Source organism: Aulonocara sp. 'chitande type north' Nkhata Bay, linkage group LG22 (assembly GCF_057382095.1).
Source record: "Aulonocara sp. 'chitande type north' Nkhata Bay isolate Kocher_YH1m ecotype deep benthic linkage group LG22, A_spYH_male_GT1.1, whole genome shotgun sequence".
NCBI classification, from domain to species: domain Eukaryota; kingdom Metazoa; phylum Chordata; class Actinopteri; order Cichliformes; family Cichlidae; genus Aulonocara; species Aulonocara sp. 'chitande type north' Nkhata Bay.
In genome coordinates this window covers 38,560,469-38,580,488 of record NC_141364.1, presented here as the reverse complement: position 1 = coordinate 38,580,488, position 20,020 = coordinate 38,560,469, and the positions used below count along the sequence as shown (strand labels likewise).

Genomic DNA, 20,020 nt, shown 5'->3' with positions numbered 1-20,020 from the left:
AAACTTGTCAGGTTTACTTGCAAACACTTGGAGTGTTTCAGTATGCCATCTTAGGGAGAACTCAACACACATGTAGGTCCTTTGTTGCTGACATTTATTGATGAAAATAGAAAAAAAACCAACCGTTTGTACACATGTTTACAAATAATAACAAAAATTGAGTGAGTACATTACAACATTTTCAGCAATCACTCACAATCCTGGCACTGCCACGGTATCTGTCGCCTGCATTTACCACATGTGTACCTGTAGCAGTGAACACATCGCACAGTGGCCTGATTTTTTTTGCATCTGTGTTTGACCTGACACGTGGCCCTTTTTCCAGGGCTCGGTGTGGAGGGTTGTGTCCGAAGCAACTGTTCTTTTCTTTCCTTCTTCGCAGCTACATGAGAGTGAGCCAATTCGGTTGCAAGGGCTACCAGGAAGTCCACCCGTCTTTCCTTCGTCCCGGTGCATTCTTGATACAGCACATGTGCATTCAGTGCTGCCATGTCAATCATGTTATAAAACACGGCAACTGGCCAGCGCCGTGTTCCTTTGCGGACAGTGTACTCCCGAACCATCTGGTCCATCACATCCACGCCACACTTTGTCTTGTTGTAAAGGGTGACAGTGTTTGGCTTCCTTTTGGTAGTGTTTTCGGTCTGAACCACGCTGTGCATGCTGCTAAGAATATATACTGTCTTCTTCCGTTTGGCCGCATACGCCGTCAGCGTGGCAGCAGAGGTTGAAAACACCTAAGAAATAAGATAAATTGTTAATTCCATAGCCCTTTTACACACAATGAAACACATAAACATAGAACCACAAAAGACCTGCAACATACCTGAGTGGTGAATTCATTGCGATCTGTCTGTCTAGTGGATTGAGGAATTTCCCTGCGAATCTTGTTGACTGTGCCGAGGATGGTGGTTTTCCGTCTAAGAAGTTTTTGCGCAAGTGAAAGCGATGTGAAAAAATTGTCAGTGGTAACATTTCTGCCCTTGTCCAGGAATGGTTCCATCAGCCTCATAACTACATTTTCGGAAAGTCTCTCCCCAGTGGGACGATTGGGGTCCTTGCCAAGATATGGGAAGACATTGCAAATGTACTTGGATTTTAGGTCGCAAGCCACCCAAAACTTGATCCCAAACTTGTCCGGTTTACTGGCAATATACTGCAGGAAACTGCACCGAGTTTTTGATGGGAAAAGCTGTTCATTGATGGTGATATGTAGACCAGGGTTGTAGCACGTGATGCAGTTGGTGACAAATGATCCCCACACACTGGAAATTGCTGCGAACTTATCAGTCTTTGCTCGATCACAGCGGGTGGACTTGTCATCAAAGCGTAGGTGTTGCATGATGTCTTGGAAGCGGTTTCGTGCCATAGTTCCAATTATCTGTGGGTTTCCCAGGTTTGCTGACCAGCAGTCATTTACAGATGGAACCCTGTAAACCCCCCGCAAGATGACAATAGCAATAAATGCCATTAGTTCAGGGAGGTCCATGAACCAACAAACATGCTCCGTTTGCTGTGCATGTTGAATAGTCCATTCTTGAATGCTACGAAGCATGTCAAGAGTGATGAAACACAGGAAGCTCTGAAGGCGACTCAAGATACTTCTCCTGGCCTTAGCCGTTGGCTCTCCATCTGCAGCGTACGGTTCTATAGGGGTGAAAGGGAGACGGGTCCCCACATGTTCTTCACGCCACACTGTGCCATCTTTCGCTGTCTCAGTCCCCAAACAAGCTCTCTTTTTCGGTGGAGAAGCAGTCTCCTCATCTGCAGTGTGAACAAATTCAAATTGTGAGCAATGGGAAGGTCAAACAAAATCACAAATGCATGCATAGATACTAATTATAATTCCAGTATCTCCTCCTCTGTGTCAGAATAATGTCTGAAATATCTTACTTACTAACTACATCCACTTCCTTGCTTGAAATGAAAAAGGAAATAACATGAAATGAAACTAACCGGAAGACTGATCAGACAGCTCTGAGTCCGAATCCGGCTGAACTTCTAGGTCTTCTCCATCCGAGTCACAAGGGTCGACTTCCGCCAGGATCATTTCCAACGCCTGCTGGGTGGTGAGTCTTCTCTGCATTTTCTTTCCTTGGAGAGGAGGTCCGTACACCACAGGATTCTTCAGGGCAATGAAGGGTTAGGCTAAGTGCAGTGAGATTGTATCATATATATACCCTTGATCACAATTGATCAGTGGGGTCAGGTCACACTGATCAGCGGGGTCACACCCCCGTCGTTCAGTGGTCGTTGATCAGTGGTGCCACAATGGACCACAGAACGACGGGGTGACGGGTTTCCTGCAGTATATTGCAAGTAAACCTGACAAGTTTGGGATCAAGTTTTGGGTGGCTTGCAACCTAAAATCCAAGTACATTTGCAATGTCTTCCCATATCTTGCTGGTACTATTGTACCAGTGCTCTGAATGGTGCCACAATGGACCACTGATCAACGACGGGGGTGTGACCACATAACAATGCAACCCGTCACCCCGTCGTTCAGTGGTCGTTGATCAGTGGTGCCACAATGGACCACAGAACGACGGGGTGACGGGTTTCCTGCAGTATATTGCAAGTAAACCTGACAAGTTTGGGATCAAGTTTTGGGTGGCTTGCAACCTAAAATCCAAGTACATTTGCAATGTCTTCCCATATCTTGCTGGTACTATTGTACCAGTGCTCTGAATGGTGCCACAATGGACCACTGATCAACGACCACTGAACGACGGGGTGATGGGTTGCAGTGTTGCACTCACTTTTTATTATTATTAGTACATATGTGTACAAATGGTTGGTTTTTTGTACTGTAAGCAATGGGAAGGTCAAACAAAATCACAAATGCATGCATAGATACTAATTATAATTCCAGTATCTCCTCCTCTGTGTCAGAATAATGTCTGAAATATCTTACTTACTAACTACATCCACTTCCTTGCTTGAAATGAAAAAGGAAATAACATGAAATGAAACTACTGTTTTTATCAATAAATGTCAGCAACAAAGGACCTAGACTCATGTGTGTTGATTTCTCCACACTCACTGCGGATGAGGAGACTGCTTCTCCACCGAAAAAGAGAGCTTGTTTGGGGACTGAGACACTCATCTGCAGTGTGAACAAATTCAAATTGTGAGCAATGGGAAGGTCAAACAAAATCACAAATGCATGCATAGATACTAATTATAATTCCAGTATCTCCTCCTCTGTGTCAGAATAATGTCTGAAATATCTTACTTACTAACTACATCCACTTCCTTGCTTGAAATGAAAAAGGAAATAACATGAAATGAAACTACTGTTTTTATCAATAAATGTCAGCAACAAAGGACCTAGACTCATGTGTGTTGATTTCTCCCCCAATCCCCTCCCTCCAGAATTCCTAGGTAACGACCCAATATACATATGAATGACTAGCCAATTTAGCTTCCACTTCCAGCATTTGACTGCTCTCCGGCTTTTAAAGGTAGAAACGCAAAATGATGACTCCGCGGGGGTCTCAGGTAGAAGCCTTCTTGACTTGACTGCTCTCCGGCTTTTAAAGGTAGAACGGTAGAAGCTGGGAATTCCAGTGCTAGGTAACAAAAGCTTTTACGTGTTTTGGAGTTTTTACGTGTTTTGAAAGCAAAGCACAAGGCTCGCGTGCAGAGTGAAGAGAGTGCGAAAGTGCGAGAGAGAGGGTGAGAGAAAGGAGCCAATAAGGAGTCGGCTCAGGTCGTTCTCTTCAAAGAGTCGGCTCTAAGAGCCGTTTCGTTTGCAACCGACACATCACTACTGTGGAGAGACCGGTCTCCCCAACCAGTCACTGTATTCCAGTGGATACAATGGTGTGTGTCAGGATTTATTACTGGATACGTTGGCACGAGGACTGTAGGAGTCAGGGATTGATTTCTAGCAATCTATAACCACCCGTCTGTAAAACATTGTCCAGTAACAAGACTAAACTTACAGCCCTGCTAGCAGCTCTGTGATGATGCTAACCTTAATGCTGCTTCAAGCTAAATGCTAACATTAGGATTCTACCATATTTACCATTTTCTCCATTTTGTTTTGACCTTGCTTCTATGCTAAATGCTAAATGTAAAGCACTGATGGTTCTGCTAGATTACATGTCAAAAGATCTTTGACATTGTGACGGTGAGACAGTTTGCTTGAAATCAGTTGAAATCATCATGTGAGAAGGAAAATTCTGTTTGTCAACTAAACCTTAAGAAAGGTTCATCTTGGAACCATGAGTACGAGGGTTGCGTCAGGAAGGATATCCTCCATAAAGCCCTGTCAAATCAAACATCTGGATCAGTCTGCTGCGGTGAGCCATTGGAAAGATAAGGGAAATAATAATAATGACTAAAAACATCAATGTGTTGCTAGTTTGACTCTGGAAACTCTGGAATAGCCGGTTGTAGTTAGGTAGAGCAACTCAGATCATAACCTCAACAGGAAATTACACAGCTGACATCTTTCTTCTCTTTACTCTCAGACTGCAAGCTTACTTATGATCCCTGCAGGCTTAGTCTGCTAGGCATTCCCATGATGCATTGAGTATTTCTTATTCACTCTTTTTTACTTTCCTGGTGTTTTTATCACTCATTTTAATTCATTTTCATCTCTGGCTCTCTTGCATGTGTGCATTTTCCCCCTCACCCCACTGGTCACTACTGGGGTTTCTTCCTGTTAAAAGGGAGTTTTTCCTTCTCACTGTCACAGAGTGCTTTCTCATATGGGGATCATCTGATTGTTGGGGGTTTCCTCTTTAATATTTGTAGGATCTTTATCTTACATTAAAAAAGTGCTTTGAGGTGACAGCTGTTGCCATTCAGCACTGTATGAATTGAATGGATTTGAATATCTGTCTTCTGCAAACAATCTGTAATCTGTGTGCAACTCTCCACTCAGTGTCAGAACCAAAAAATAAATATATAAATAAAACTCATCCTGTTATCACTATTGAGCAGAGTTACATAAACTAGTGTAATGTATCTGTCTGTTAAAGGGGCAAAGATTCATCCTCTGGGGATTACCCACACAGTCCCATAAACCAGCGGTCCCCAACCTCTGGGCCACGGACCGTACTGGTCTGTGAGAGTTGAGGCTCGAGTGTGAAATTTATGGTTTTCAGGGTTTTTCATCGTTAACTCTGTTTCCCTGGTTCTTTTCCTGTGTTGTAATTGTGCGTCTTATATTGAAAGAAATATTTACGCGTTACCATAGCAACCAGAGCGCATTAAGGGGCAGAGAGGAGGATGTTACTCTCAATATTGTTGGTGCATTTCAGGAGGACGCTGCTAATAAAGTTACACAATTACACAGTGAATTTGTGTTTATTATTATATTTACAAAATACCACAGTTTTTGTCTCGGTCATATCATTTTATTTAGTTGTATTTATCCGCAACACCGGTCCGTGAAAATATATCTGACATCAAACTGGTCCATGGACCAAAAAAGGTTGTGGACCGCTGACATATACGACCATAGTCAGTTGTACTTCCTACCAGCTGCAGAAACTCTGACTCATTCTTTATAGCGAGCTGTTGCTCAATAACAGAGGACTTTACATTGAAATGAATTTTATATCACAGTTCACTTTTTCACTCAAGGTTAAGTGCTTTGCTGTGGAAAAAGTAGACTAAATTACACATCCACATACAAGAATTGTTACTTCTTCTTCTAGTTATTAGTTGTATGATGCGTCTCAACACTGTTTCACACATGCAGCTATAAATATCGCTTCCTAACCCACTTCACCAAGTGCAATGATATACAAATATGGCCCAAATACTGTATAAGGTATATACAGTACACACAGTACTCTGCAGGAGACCTGGATCTCCACTGCCTATTAGCCGTGAGAGGACATGAGACGTGGATTCAAAGACAGTTGGGAGATAGAAAAGAGAGAAAAACTGAGTCAATCGAGTTTTGAGAAAAGAGGAAAAAAAGAAAAAACGAGGGCATAGTGAAAAAAAACTGAAAGTGAAGGAGGCGAATTATGTTTTTCACTTTTTAATTGGGCGTGTGGGGAATGCTTGGGGGATATCACAGCAAGATATCCCATCTCACTCTTTGGTATTGCAGTGATCAGATGAGCGGAGGCTGACATAAGCAGAACCACTGAGGCTGGAGCCCATTCAGGCCTGGATTGCACCCTCCACGTGCTCCCCCACCTTCATGAATTATTCCCTTTCTCCTTTTCTCCGCGCTTGTTCGCTATCTGCCGTCGCATCTGTAACTCCTCTGCCATGTTTTTAATCTCCCTGACTTGAAGGCAAGCTCCATGTGGCTATCTCAACATCACTTTCATATCACCATCTGCTCATTTCACGCTGCCTGTGTCTCTGTTTCTCTCAGCCCCATTTGAATGGCTTTATTGACACATCAGTAGCATGTATCATATCTTGCAGCTGCTGAAAGAAAAATATTTTCATGTTTTCACGTTTTGGTTTAAATCGGGCTATTTTATCAGCTTGTCAGCAAAGTTTCTAACAAACTGTTTTACAAGAGGTGATCAATGTCTAACTGAGTGACTAAAACAAGACTTTTTCTGTCTTATAACTATTTATCTGTTACTTAATTACTTTGGTGTAGTATGAATGGTCTTTATCAGTAGGAAAAGCACTAAACGTATTAAAATACATTTTAAAAGTCCAACATTTACACTCTCCGTCACATTTTCTAAAGCTGTCCAGTGGGCCAGATTGGAGTCTTTGCTGGGCTGACGTCTGACACCCTTTTGCAGTCTTTATCATCAGGGATAATATTAAATGACCCAATATGAATTGTAGCACTGAAGTTTTTCTCAGCATTAGCCAGTGGAGCTGTGTTTGCCATATAACAAGAATAAGGCTCTTAATGTATCTACAGCAGAAACAGGAGTCAAGAGTAATACAAGGGAATGTGCTCATTTAAAAAATAAAAATAAAAAGCTGTAGCTCTTTCAGATTAATTTCATCTATTATGGCGAGAAGCAAGTGTGGAAAAGCATGAAATAATACCATGCTGGATTGATTGGAAGGAGGATGTTCTTGGACAAGAAATCAGGCAACACACAGAGTAATGTATTTTTTTCTGCTCTTTGCACCTTTCTGGTTAACATCCAGATTCACATTTAGAAATGATTGCCTGGTGTTCATGCCTCTCTGAATGTGGTAAGCACGAGAGGCGCCGTAGCCTACAGCTTCCTAGTGCTGTTATTAGCGTCTTCTGCCACTAAAGTATAGCAGACCCATGGGACGCTCCCCTAAGTATGCAGAACATTTCATTGCAGTGCATTTTAAACCTCTTATGGAAAAGGCAGAGAACTTCATGGAGTTATGATTTTACATGCACCCACCTGCCTAAGACTTTGTGGCATCCATATAAAGCAGCAGTGGGGGGTTTTTTTATTACAAAAATATGATTTGAATTATGAGATCGCACTGCCACTCAATAATTTTTGGCAAACAAAATGTGTAAAGTGATCTCCCTCAGTCCCACAGCATCTCCTCCTTTCATCCAGATCCAGTTTTGCTTTCTCTTGTTGCTAATGTTTTGGGTTTTTCTCCCTCCAAATTTGGGTTATATTTAACTACGTTCATAAACTTTGTTAAGTGTATGAAAAATTAGATTTGGTTATGTATAGATACTAAATATATATATATATATTAGTGCTGTCAAAATGATCGCGTTAATTGTTAAGATCAACGCGAAATGTTTAATGCATTAAAAAAAATTTAACGCTGATTTTGTTTTTTTATTAATTTCCTGTAATCTAAGACCTTTAAATTCATGAGCACCTCTGGAGGAGGGGGCAACAGTGTGCTATGCTGGCGTTTGGCCTGACAGAAATGATTAGAAGAAGAAGTGACACCATGCTACTATCTAGCTAACACTAGCTAACACACGCAAGCATGGACGAGGGCGGACTTTTGGGTGGAAAGTTTCTCTTTAAGAAGTTGCCTGATGGCTTGTTGGACAAAACGAGAGTAATATGCACAATTTGCAACGCTGAATTCAAGTACCACAGAAGCAGTTCATCACTGGCGTATCACCTGAGAGCAAAACACCCAACTGAATCCACCTCTACGGGACCTCGCCAGTCTACGCTTCAGGAGTATGGTGCTTGTGGACGAATAACAAAAAATGTGAGAGAAAAGGTAACCAATTCCTTGGTTGTTTGGATAGCTAAAAACTGCCGACCAGTTAGCATAGTAGAAGATGATGGACTGAGAGAAGTCATTCGTGCTGCATCAGGAGATGTGTGTTACAATCTGCCCTCGAGAGGAACCATTGTGTCGAGACTGCACACTTTGTATGGGGACCAGAGGGCTCAGCAGTCCAGCAAGCTTGTGCAAGTAAGGAATGTCGCTCTCACCGGAGACCACTGGACTTCGGTGAACAACGATAATTACTTGGGGGTCATGGCGCATTTTATTGATAACGACTGGACTATGCAATCGTTTGCACTAACAGTGAGTAAAACTGAAGAGAGACACTATGCTGAGGCGTGTGCTGACCATTTTCTGAATGTTGCAAACGAATGGAAAATCAAGGACAAGGTAACCACGCTTGGCACCGACAGTGCTCGTAACATGGTTGCAGCCGCCAGACTACTTCCATTTGAACACATGCCCTGCATGGCCCACATTCTGCAAAGAACGGTCACAGTTTCTCTTAATGACAGCGCATTTGAAAGGGCTCTGGCCAAATGTCGCAAGATTGTTGGACATTTTAAGCATAGTCCAGCAAACGCTCAGGAATTAAAGGCACAGCAAGCTGCACATGGACATCAAACAGAACCGCTTGTTCAGGACGTTCCAACAAGATGGAACTCCACCCTAGAGATGATCAAGCGGATCCAGAGAAACAAATTTGGGCTGACCACCATCCTGACTCAACAAAACAGCAAGGTGACTATGTTGACTGACCAGGAGCTTGACAGACTGCAAAAGCTGGAGGAACTACTGGAACCTTGCAGGTAAATCATTTTGTTTCTCATGATTGTGTGTCTATCTTTGCATTCTAGCTTTGTTTTCAAGTATGTTCTCCACCTCCACCTCTCTGTGTATTTTCATATGTGGTATTTATGTTTGTCTCTGTGTGATTAATAGAAAAATACAGACTTGATCTTTCTATTGCAGATATGTTACCGAACTGCTGGGAGGAGAGCGGTATGTCTCTTGTTCCATGGTGTTGCCAGCCTTGTGTCATTTGTTCAGGATTATGGAGCCCTCAGATGATGACCCAGTCTACGTTTTGAGGTTTAAGAAGATTTTTACCACAGACCTAGCTCAGCGGAGGGACAGCAGCAATCTCACATGGCTGAAGATCGCTACTGCCCTTGATCCCAGGTTTAAAGACCTTAAATGCCTTTCCAAAGATGAAAGAAGAGAGGTGTGGGCATCAGTACATGACCTTCTGATGTCAGAGACGGATGCACACCAACCATCTGCTCAGACAACAGAGGAACCCTCACCAAAGAAGAGCAAGATGTCCATCTGCTTGCTGGGTTCTCCTTATTCAGATACAGAGGAAGAGGAAGATGCTATAGACTGCTGTCTGAATCTGTACAAAGCAGAGCCCAAAATTGACATAGGAGAGTGTCCACTACAGTGGTGGTTAAAGAGAGAAGGAGCACATGCCAGGCTGGCACCTATTGCACGCAAGTACCTGTCAACCCCTGCAACCACAGTGCCTTGTGAGAGATTATTCTCACTCTCAGGTCACATCATTCAAAAGAAGCGTGCTTCTTTGTCATCAGACAATGTAAACAGAATAGTCTGCCTCAGTAACTGGCTGAGTGCAAAGAAGGACTAATCCAGATTGCTCCTTTGAAGTGAAAAATGTTCAACATTCTGGGTTTTCAGCCGTGTCTTTTTGTGTTTTAAATACTGAGTTTTGTGCACCCTTTATTGTTATGATATTCACTTTAACCTGTAGGCCTGGGTTCAGTCACTGTTGATGGCCTTAAAGGTTTTATGTAAGTTTTCACTGTGTTAAAGATTGATGAAAACCATTAAAATTCTCTTTGAATTTCAGCATACATTCTTTGTGTTTATTCTGCATTTACTTCATTGTGTTGCATAAATGTCTGTTACAATCTTAAAATATAAAGAATGAAAAAATGTAATTGGAGCCAGGCTATTAATAAAGTAATTGAGATTAATCGCAATTAATAACAGAAAATTGTGAGATTAGTTAGTTATTTTTTTTTAATCTATTGACAGCACTAATATATATATATATATATATATATATATATATATATATATATATATACACATACATACACACACACACACACACACACACGTAAGGTATAAAATCATATAAATGTTACTGCTATTATTTTACCAGAAAATTACGATGTACATTTGTCTCTCAGGTGTGATCGCCCTGTTTTGTCGTCAGTATGACATCATTAAGGATAACGAGCCCAACAACAACAAGGACAAAGCCAAGAACTCCTCAGAGTGCAGTACCCCAGAGCACCCGCAGGGGGGGTTACTGCGAAGCAATGTCTAAGATCAGCCCTGCGTCACCTTCTGCAATAACCAACTCCTTAAACCTCAGGACAGGTGAGAGACTAGAATTTTTTTTTACTATTATCTGCAAACGATCCCATCGTACGTCATACCTCAGGGATAGCTCAGTAGGTAGAGTGGTGGCCCCATGATCGGAAGGTCGGGGGTTCAACTCCACTGAATGGCTACCCCGAGGTACCCCTGAGCAAGGTACTGTCCCTACACACTGCTCCCCGGGCGCTGCATTGGTGGCTGCCCACTGCTTCACTGAGTGAATGGGTTAAATGCAGAAGAACTATTTCCCTATGGGGACTAACACATACACACATTATATTATTATATATATTATTACATACCTCAGAAATACCCGTCTTATTGTGTTTTTATGATGCATTTATGTCTTTTTGAGGCAGCAACCTTAATTAAGTTACGATATCAATGTTTTCTCTTTGACTGACCATTTATTGATCCCCTTTGCTGATGTGTCATTGTATCATTGTGTTTTATTTTGGTTGTGGGCGTAGATGGTATGTAAAGATGGATGTAGTCACTGCAGCAGGTAGATCCTGACTGAGTTATCAGGAAGCTGATATTAGCGAACGGTCAATCAGTTGAAACAAACCTTTGGAACAACAAACCTAAAGAGACACTTAAAATCACCTTTACCCAGATGAACATGGATCGTTTTCAATGAGCAAACAGAGAAAATGTGAAAGCTAAAGCTAAGCTATTCAAAATTTGCTAGCCACAAGCTATCAGCCTCAGTATGAGCAAAGAATAAGATAGAGTGGTTTATAAACATACTGGAAAATGTAACCTTACATTTTTTTTAGTTATATGAATCTGTTGCAGCTGCTTGCTTTGGTAAGGTAAAACATATCAGATGAAGGCAGATGTGCAGCTACTCATTTTCAGCTAATAATTCCAATAGCAGAGCACTTTGTCTTCAGGTCTTTGGTAAGAGAAGGTCCAGTAAAAAATTTAATAATTCATTCTTTTTGCATCAGAGAAAAGTTCATTTTAAAAAAAAATCGGAAAAGTAGAAACAGCCTTTGATCATTTTATGAGTGATGTTGCATAGCTTGTCCGCTAAAGGGAGCTCTGCAACTTCCCTGTCGGCTGTTTGGAAAGCCACAAACAACAACCAACTAACCTGATCAGAGTCAAGAACGACGTAAATTAGTAAAAATAGAACAACGCATTATAATTTTTTAAAAAGTTGTTTATGTTTTATGTGTCTGAAAGGAAAAAAATAGCCAATATATAATAATATTGGGCTTTTAAAATCACCAAATATTGGTGTTGTTATCGGTCTTGCAAATCCCATATCCTTCAGGCTCTAGTGACATCAATCACCAATGTTGGGCAAGTTACTTTGAAAAAGTAATTAATTATAGTTACTAGTTACTTCTTCAAAAAAGTAACTGAGTTAGTAACTGAGTTGCACGATTCTAAAAGTAATCAATTACTTGAAAAGTAACTAATGCGTTACTTTAGAAAAAAATGTAACCCTCTGGGGTGCAGGGTGTAATTGGCCATTTTTAACTACTTTTGATTTTCCCTCCACATTTCACCTTTAAAAACTATTTACTTTGCCTTGCTTGGCATCATTCTTTTCAGCACAACCTCACGTGTCTGAATTTACAGTCATGTTTTCATTTTGACATACTGTATTAACACAATTGTTCTAAAATCAGACAAAAAAAACATAAAATCCGAGTAGAAAAAGTTATATGTTCTATCGTAACAACAACAAACATGTTTATTGAATCATATTTCATAACTTCCATCCATCCATCCATCCTCATCCTCTGCATTACTGCAGCTGCAGCCCTGATCCGTCTGTCGATCTCCGGCTCCCTTCTCCCATCACTCGCGAACAAGACCCCGAGATACTTGAACTCCTCCACTTGGGGCAGAAACTCATCCCCGACCCGGAGTGGGCACTCCACCCTTTCATAACTTTAAATGCAAATATAAATTGTCAATTTTAAAAATCATGTGGAGAAGTTTTGCAAACAACAAAGTTATTTGCAGCTATTTACCTTTTACCCCTTCTTTAAATAACCATTTCAAACTATTTACATAACAATCAGCTGTTCTGCATTAAATAAGATGCCACACAAATTATTTGTGCCACTCCAAAAAACTCATTTTCTCTGTCCCCTATAAAGGAGAACATCACAGCCTGATACTTGCAGGCCTGACAGCAGCAGGTGTATCACGCCTCTTGTTTTCATTCAGCAGTCGCGTCATTGTTGTGACACACAACGCAAAACTATCCACAACACTACACACTAACTACACAAGACAACACATTAACTACACACTACAAAAACGCTAAACGTTACAAATCTCTTTTTCTGCTTTCTATCTCTCTCTCTCTCTCTCTCTCTCTCACTCCTAAAACTTCCACCTCTTCCTAAACAACCAAATGTCATGTTACCATATCATCTTTTGATTGGTCAACATGGTGCCAATCAGGAACCATGCCCGTTCCACCAACACGAATGGGCTGTTTTTTGTTTTGTTTTGTTTCTTGTTTTTTTGCTCATAAGCAGAGAGTGCTTGTTAGCACTGTACTTAAACAGTAAATGTGACGAAATTATTGAGGAAAAAACCCTGCGTATATATTGTTTATCATGACTCTGGTTTATCAGCACAATTTAAAAACTGTTTGTTGTTGCTTTGTCTTTAAGTGGTCATGTAATTGGCTTACCACGACTACTTTATTCTTCCTCAGCGAAACAGCAGCACTCATGTGATTGTTTTGCCCCTTTAGCTCCAGGTGTTGTGCCAAAAAGTGATTACCGTCCGCGGGAGCGCGCGCAGCTGCTTAAAGCTGTTGCGCCCAGATTACTTACGTAGACAGCTACTTAAGATGCGGTAAGCTGAACACAGCTTCAGCCGTCTGTTTGTTGGAAAATAGTAACGCGACCGCACCGCATTTTCTTGTTAGTAACGGTAACAGCGTTGTAACAATAGAAATAGTAATTAGTTAGATTACTCGTTACTGATAAAATTAATGCCGTTAGTAACACCGTTACTTGTTATTATTCCCATCACTGTCAATCACTAAGAAGCAAGGCTGCTTTATGAAGCCATCGACACGCTTTTGCTGTGGTCTGACTGAGAGACAAGGCCATACTGGACTTTTATCAGTTGGCGACTTGTCAGTAAAAAACACAGGCTTACTCTAAACTCATACCCTGCTTTTTTAGTGGTTATGGGGACAGTTATTTAAAAAAAACAAGATCGTGCTCTATTCAGCAAAATCCAAAACTAGTGATTAAGACCATAAACTCATTAACTAATTGGTGACTTGGGTCATATTGCAAGCGAGCAAAAAGCAAATTTTGAGTGCAATTATCCACACAAGAAAGTACATTTTGAAAATGGCACAAAACAAACATCATCCAGACTAATCTTCAGCCTTTTGGTGTTTAAGTAAAATGACTCTGTTTCTTTCAGATCCTGAAACCAACGGAAAGCCATTCTCAGAAAATATACTCAAGAACAGATAATCCATTACAGAAACTCTTCTTGACACAATGGAGAGCTCTGCAGCTACAACAGGCACAAATGTGAACTTGCAAAATGAAAAGCTGCAAAACAGTGAAAGAGGAAACACCAGATGATAAAACTCCTTTCACTTTTGTAGCAACCCAAAAATGGATCGCGGCTGATGCAGACACGAGATATTAAATGGCTGTCGGTCAAGCTCTTCTTGACGAGAACTGCTTAACCCGTATGTTCCAGTTACTCCACATCGGTGGCATCCAATCCCAGGAGTGGATCATTAAACATGAATGTCAGCTTCAGGTTTGTATCATCGGTCAGAGATGGCAGAAGTGCAGACTGCCACACACGAATAGCTGGTCCAGGAACCAGTCGGCACACAACAAAACAAGCTAAAGACTTTCTCTTTTTCTATGTCTGTCCATCTGCATCACCTCCTTTCTGTCTTTATAACAGCCCTCTGTGTAGCAGCTCATCTCTCTCCCTGTCTCTCTGTGTCAATGTCTCAATGATAAGCACATTGCTGTTTGGTGCTTCTCCTGTCGTGATTGTTTTAGCCCTTACAATCCCAGTCCTGATTATGGAATGATTATATTGTTGGGTCGGAAGTATTAAAAAACGCACAGTTATTTGTTTTTAAGGTTAGATTTAGGAGTTTTCCTTCTCGCTTAAAGGGACTCTTAAGTCCAGCTTGTTAATTTGGGGATAAAAGATCAGGACAACGTGAAAAACCATGCATGTGCACAGTTGCAGCCAATTTGTTACCACTTTGATTGACTGACGATGACTGAAAACCTGGATAGTGATATAATCTATGTGCTACTAAGTGTATTTTTCAGTTGTTACAATAACTAAAAATACAACTTAAACATGTGTCATTATCTTTAATACTCTTGACAGTTGAACAGTTCAAATTCATATTCATGTCTAATGTAACAACCAAACTAATCAGTTTTATGTGGCCCAACGACGGAAGGATTAAGTTTTTGTATTGATCCGATACCAATTAATACATAACAGGTATTACCAATACTAATACTGCTACTCTTGACCTATGAAGGCAGCTTATGTAGGGCAGAGCAGTGTGTCAGGATTTATGAGATGAATCGTTAATTTGCAAATTTTAAACACTAAATCATCATAATTTTTACTTTCCGTAATAATTAGTTAACACAACGAAACACAACCTTCAGCTTTTCATGTATTTTCAAAATGAATTTTTTGGAGATCTGGAGTGTAAATGTGCCTGTCTCTAAAGCACCGTGGGTCAACTTCTGCTGTTAAAATGGGCTATAGGATATGAATAAAATAGACATGACAGTCAACACAAAAAAGGGAAGACACTTTTCATAGTGTGTGTTTAAAGTATTTTTTTTTATTTCCCAAAAAAGTTATTGGGCTCCATATTGAACTTAGATGACGGAATCAAAGTATTGATCGTATCACACTAGTATAAGTGGGTGGATCCAACCGCCTCGACTCAAGATTCCAGCAGGGTATTTTATGCAGGAAGGAGTTAATTAACATGTAAAAAAAAAACATTAAAAAAAAGACCAAAATCAACAATCAATTAGTCCTGCTACAAAGTATGTCTAACCATAGCCTTTTATAATTAGCTTTGGGGAGGGTGTGGCTCAGGAGGTAGAGCGGGTCATCTACCAATCAGAAGGTTGGTGGTTTATTCCTGTGTCTGTGTGTTGAAGTAACATTGGGCAATATGCATCCATCGTGTGCGTGAATGTTAGATGAAGGCACTTGTCTAAGACTTGTCTAACAAGATCTAGAAAAAAGAGTCACTGGGTGAATGAGGCTTGCGGTTACAACCGATGTCAGAGTTAAAAGAGCGCTATTTAATAGCAGTCGCCAACCTTTTTTGCGTAGGGTATGAATAACCCTATTCATAACACACTGGAAAAGACCCAGGGAAACCGAATTAATGATAAAAACGATAAAAAATATCGATAAAAACTGATAAAAACCCTGAAAACAATCAATTTCACACCTGAGCCTCAACTCTCGTGGCCCATTACGAAACGCCTCACAGACTATTACCAGTCCGTGGCCCAGGGGTTGGGGACCACTGCTATACAAGTACCAGTCCATTTACCACCAGTGTGTACTTAACAGCAGCTGAAAGTAGTCCCCAAAATATATAATCTGCTAATTCCTGATTAGGCAACATTTGTGGGTAAAAAAAATCATAATTGCCCAGATGTTCCATGTTTAAAAACAGAAAGTAGATGTGTTTATGGCAGTTCTAAAGGTTTATGTCTTCAGTCGGAGCAGATGGATGAAAAGTGAGCGCTGCGGGCAGATTAGCGAACAGATTGTTGGTTTTAGTCTTTTCTCGGGATTTGCAGACAAAAACATATATATGTAAAATAAGAAGAAGCTAATTCTCAAAAGCAAAAACAAATGGAGATTATATTTGAAGTCAAGGGAAATCATAATTTGCTACCTAAGCTTTTAAGCAGATGTGGATACAATATTAATAAATGAGAAATCCAGTGTACATTTTCATAGTGTTACTATTCCAAGGGATACAGAAGAAGGAGCGAAACACATCATCTGGCTAAAGATAAAGGCTTCTTTTTATTTTAAAGTTTCCTGTTGAATTATATTGTATTATCTGCACAAATATATTGGACAGCAGCCCCTCTCTAGTTGAGTTCCCTCAAAAAGTCGACAGAAAAATGCTGCGAAGCTGAACTCAGCAGAGTTGCATCCTTATTAGAGATAATGAGTGAATGTCTGAATGCCTCGCTGGTTGAGATGGCTGCTAAAAAGGAGCACGTATACGCACATATACGATTTAAATACTGCCGCGTGCTGAGAGAGAGCAGGGCTTTGCGTTCTCATCAAAATCAATTCTGACAAGGCCTCGCCCTGCCATCCATTTTTCACCCTCTCCCTACTTTATCGGCCTTTCTTTTTTCTTCCTCTGTCCCCAGCCACCTTTATCCACCTACATTCTCCCCCATTTATGACTTCACCCTCACTTTCAATCCCTCTGTCACAATACTCTTTTCCTCATATATCACATCACCCTTCCTTGTTTCTACCCTTCACCAGTCTCGTCCTCGCTCTTCTTTCCTCTCCCCTGATTCTCATTATATCCACTTTCAGGCTCCCGTTAGCTGCCTTCTCCCTCTTGGCATCAGCTCTGCTCTCTCTCATTCATTCGGCGCCGGCCCACTGCCTATCCCTCGCTTGCTCTTCTGCCCATTTATCACCTTTTTGTCTCAGACTGGCTGAGATGGACACTTTACCTGGTAAACAAGTGAAAAAAAAATAGACTAAAGGGAGGAAGAAAATGAGAGATTCAGTGAAGGAGAACTCTTGAGGAAAGGGAAAAATAAGATAAGTAGAGGAATTTTTCACTGATAAGCACATTTAAGTATAGCTTAAGAAGCACTTTTTACACAGTTTGGGGCTTTTCTAAAACAAACAAACAAAAAAATGTATTTACTCTAATAACTGTTAGCATGTCTGGTTAACTAGCTAACTAGACAGTCCTATTCTAAACCAGCATTGTGTTTATGCAGCATTTCTGACATTGTGGATGCTAGCATTTCATAGTTGCTAATTAGCTAGCCTGCACTCTTTATTGGATTTAAGTGAACAGCACCAGCCGCTAAACGTACCAAGCACATTGGTTAGTCTTTATCCTTAAAGCCTTTTTGTCTTTTGATGTGAGAATGGTTTGAATGTAATAGTAAGGCCTTTAATATTTCTTTATTAATACTATATAACTTCTAGTATATACCAGACCAGTCCTCTGAAAACCACAAGTCTTTAGGCATGAAAACAGTATAGGCATATAGCCAGTGTTGCCAACTCCTCAGTAAGGAAAATTGCTACTGGTGGTCCTAAAAGTTGCTAGAAGTCGCTAAATGACATCATCGCCTAATTGCATAATTGGTCATGCTCATGTAATTGTAACTGAGCCATAGGAGAGAGAAATAACATCATGGAAGAGACATAAAATTAGTAAAAAAAAAAACAAAAAAAACATCCTAAATACATTTAGAATATATTTAGAACTACAAATTAAATTTCTTTTAGCAATTATTGTTTTTTTAATGTCCCAAATCCAACCCTCCTCCTTTATCCAGGCTTGGGACCAGTCAAAAGTGACTCTGGCAGAGTTACTTCTTTTGTGTGTGTGTTTTTAAGTAGTTTTGTAATCCACAAAAAGTAACAGTTAAAGAAGAACTGACTGCATTACAGTCATGGTGAGAGCAGCGGCTTCGCTCATGTGTGATTCATTTGCAGTTTGGACGTGTAGGGGTGAACATGTCCTGCTCTGACAGCAGATGGGGGTGACTCCTGTATGAGGACTACCTGCTGCCAAAGGCACGGTGCCCACGGCAGCACCCACTGCTTCTTGAGAGTAAGATCGATACGTGCTTTCACGTCAAAAAATCGTCATTAGTCTTCCTAATAACGCCAGCAAAAGTCGCCAGATTTGTTGCTAGTTGCTTTTTAGAAAAAATGTCGCTAATGGGGTCTGAAAACTCACTAAATATAGCGACAAAGTCACTAAGTTGGTAATACTATAGCCTTCAAGGCAAGGTTTTAATTGGAGCTAACTTTAGCTTCATTAGCTTGATAGCTATAGCAAATGTTGTATGCTAGCATTCGCTGTTTTTCAGGAGCCAAACTCAGCAGCCACTGGTTAGAATCCAGTGAACTGGTCACTCTTGAATGAGAAACCGTTGTCATCTAAATTTGCAGAATGGTTCAAAATAATTAACAATAATATCAAATGGTTGTACAGGGAAGACAAGTGTAGCTCAACAGAGGAAAGGTTTATTGAATGCACACTGGAAAGGTGTTCCAAATGAAAGAAGGAAAAATCCACAAAAGTAATTTAACAGCAGCTATAAAATCTCGTCTTTGCTGATCTTTGGTGTTTAATTTATATGCCTGTGATACTGAGGCATTAGGCTTTACACTTTTGATCACAGAAAGCATTGAAACATTGGTTACTCTTTAATGTGGGATGAAGATAAAAAAAATCAACAAATTCGTTCACATATCAGTTTCTTAAACTATATTGATGTAAAACAAGCGTGTCTACAGAGCAGAGGGATTTAAGAAATTACTTCGAATGAATAATAATTTAGTAGAGTATAGGGACAAACTGTCTGACATTAAAGAAACGAAATTAAGTGGTACAAAGGCAAACATTCAAAGAGAAGACTGGTGATTTTGGGGAGCATATGATACTTGAGGCGATGACAGAAGTAGGGCACCATGACCAGCACTGTAGAGCACAGCAGAATTAAAGAACAAGCATGTCAAACAAAATAGACTCCAGGGAAGTGAATGTCAGGCTTTTTCAAAGAGCAGTGTAGCTGGTCTTTTAGAAACTTGTGTTAGACTTGCTGTTGTTGCTCTGTCTGCACGTGGACAAAGAGGAAAGCAGAGAAAGGTTTCAGTCAGCAAATCTGGAAGTATTTTTAAAAAGCCCTCTTGTTTCCCATTTGACATCTTTTTTAAAAGGTCTGCTAAAACTGCAAAAAAGAGGACAGGAAGGATATTCCTGTTGTGCTGGTGGTAACCTGACCATGCTTGTAGACCTCTCTATTATTCTAATATTTTCTCTAAGACATTCTGTGGAAAGATTGATTCTGCTGAAGTAAAACATTGTTTGTCCGTGTACATGCCGTCATGTGAACGGAGGAATCTGCGCTTTGTGTTAACATCTTTCGCAGAAGTTATTTACCTGCTCTTTAATTGTTTCTTGTTTAAACTGATTGGTGGTAATCAAAATGATTTTGTGAGCGTTTAGCTGAGATTCTGATGTCATACATGTCTATATCTAAATGACAGACCTAGTGGCACAGCCTGTGAAACCCTCTGACCCTGGTATCAGGGGCACTAGGGTTCAACGGGTTAAGCTAAACTAATGATTGGTTTTAGAACTGAAGAAGTCCAGTCACCTTGTTTTCAAGATCCCAAGACAGTGTTGGGCCATATTCCAGTCAGCACACTG

At 40.5% G+C, this 20,020-nt stretch overlaps 2 protein-coding genes across 2 annotated transcripts in view; both read left to right on the top strand.

Annotated features, from left to right (window-relative positions):
- Positions 1-20,020, top strand: part of fndc5b (fibronectin type III domain containing 5b) — a 44,767-nt gene that overhangs the window by 22,355 nt on the left and 2,392 nt on the right. Inside the window, exons 5-6 of the mRNA XM_086279126.1 lie at positions 10,362-10,554; positions 13,972-14,322. Coding sequence (XP_086135252.1) covers positions 10,362-10,501 — 140 coding nt within the window. The 3' untranslated portion in view covers positions 10,502-10,554; positions 13,972-14,322. The remainder of the gene's footprint in view (positions 1-10,361; positions 10,555-13,971; positions 14,323-20,020) is intronic.
- On the top strand, positions 7,741-9,916 carry LOC147304688 (E3 SUMO-protein ligase ZBED1-like). The gene is made up of 2 exons (XM_086279127.1): positions 7,741-8,954; positions 9,118-9,916. The coding sequence occupies exons 1-2, from the start codon at positions 7,888-7,890 to the stop codon at positions 9,791-9,793; spliced, it is 1,743 nt and encodes a 580-aa protein (XP_086135253.1). The 5' UTR covers positions 7,741-7,887; the 3' UTR covers positions 9,794-9,916.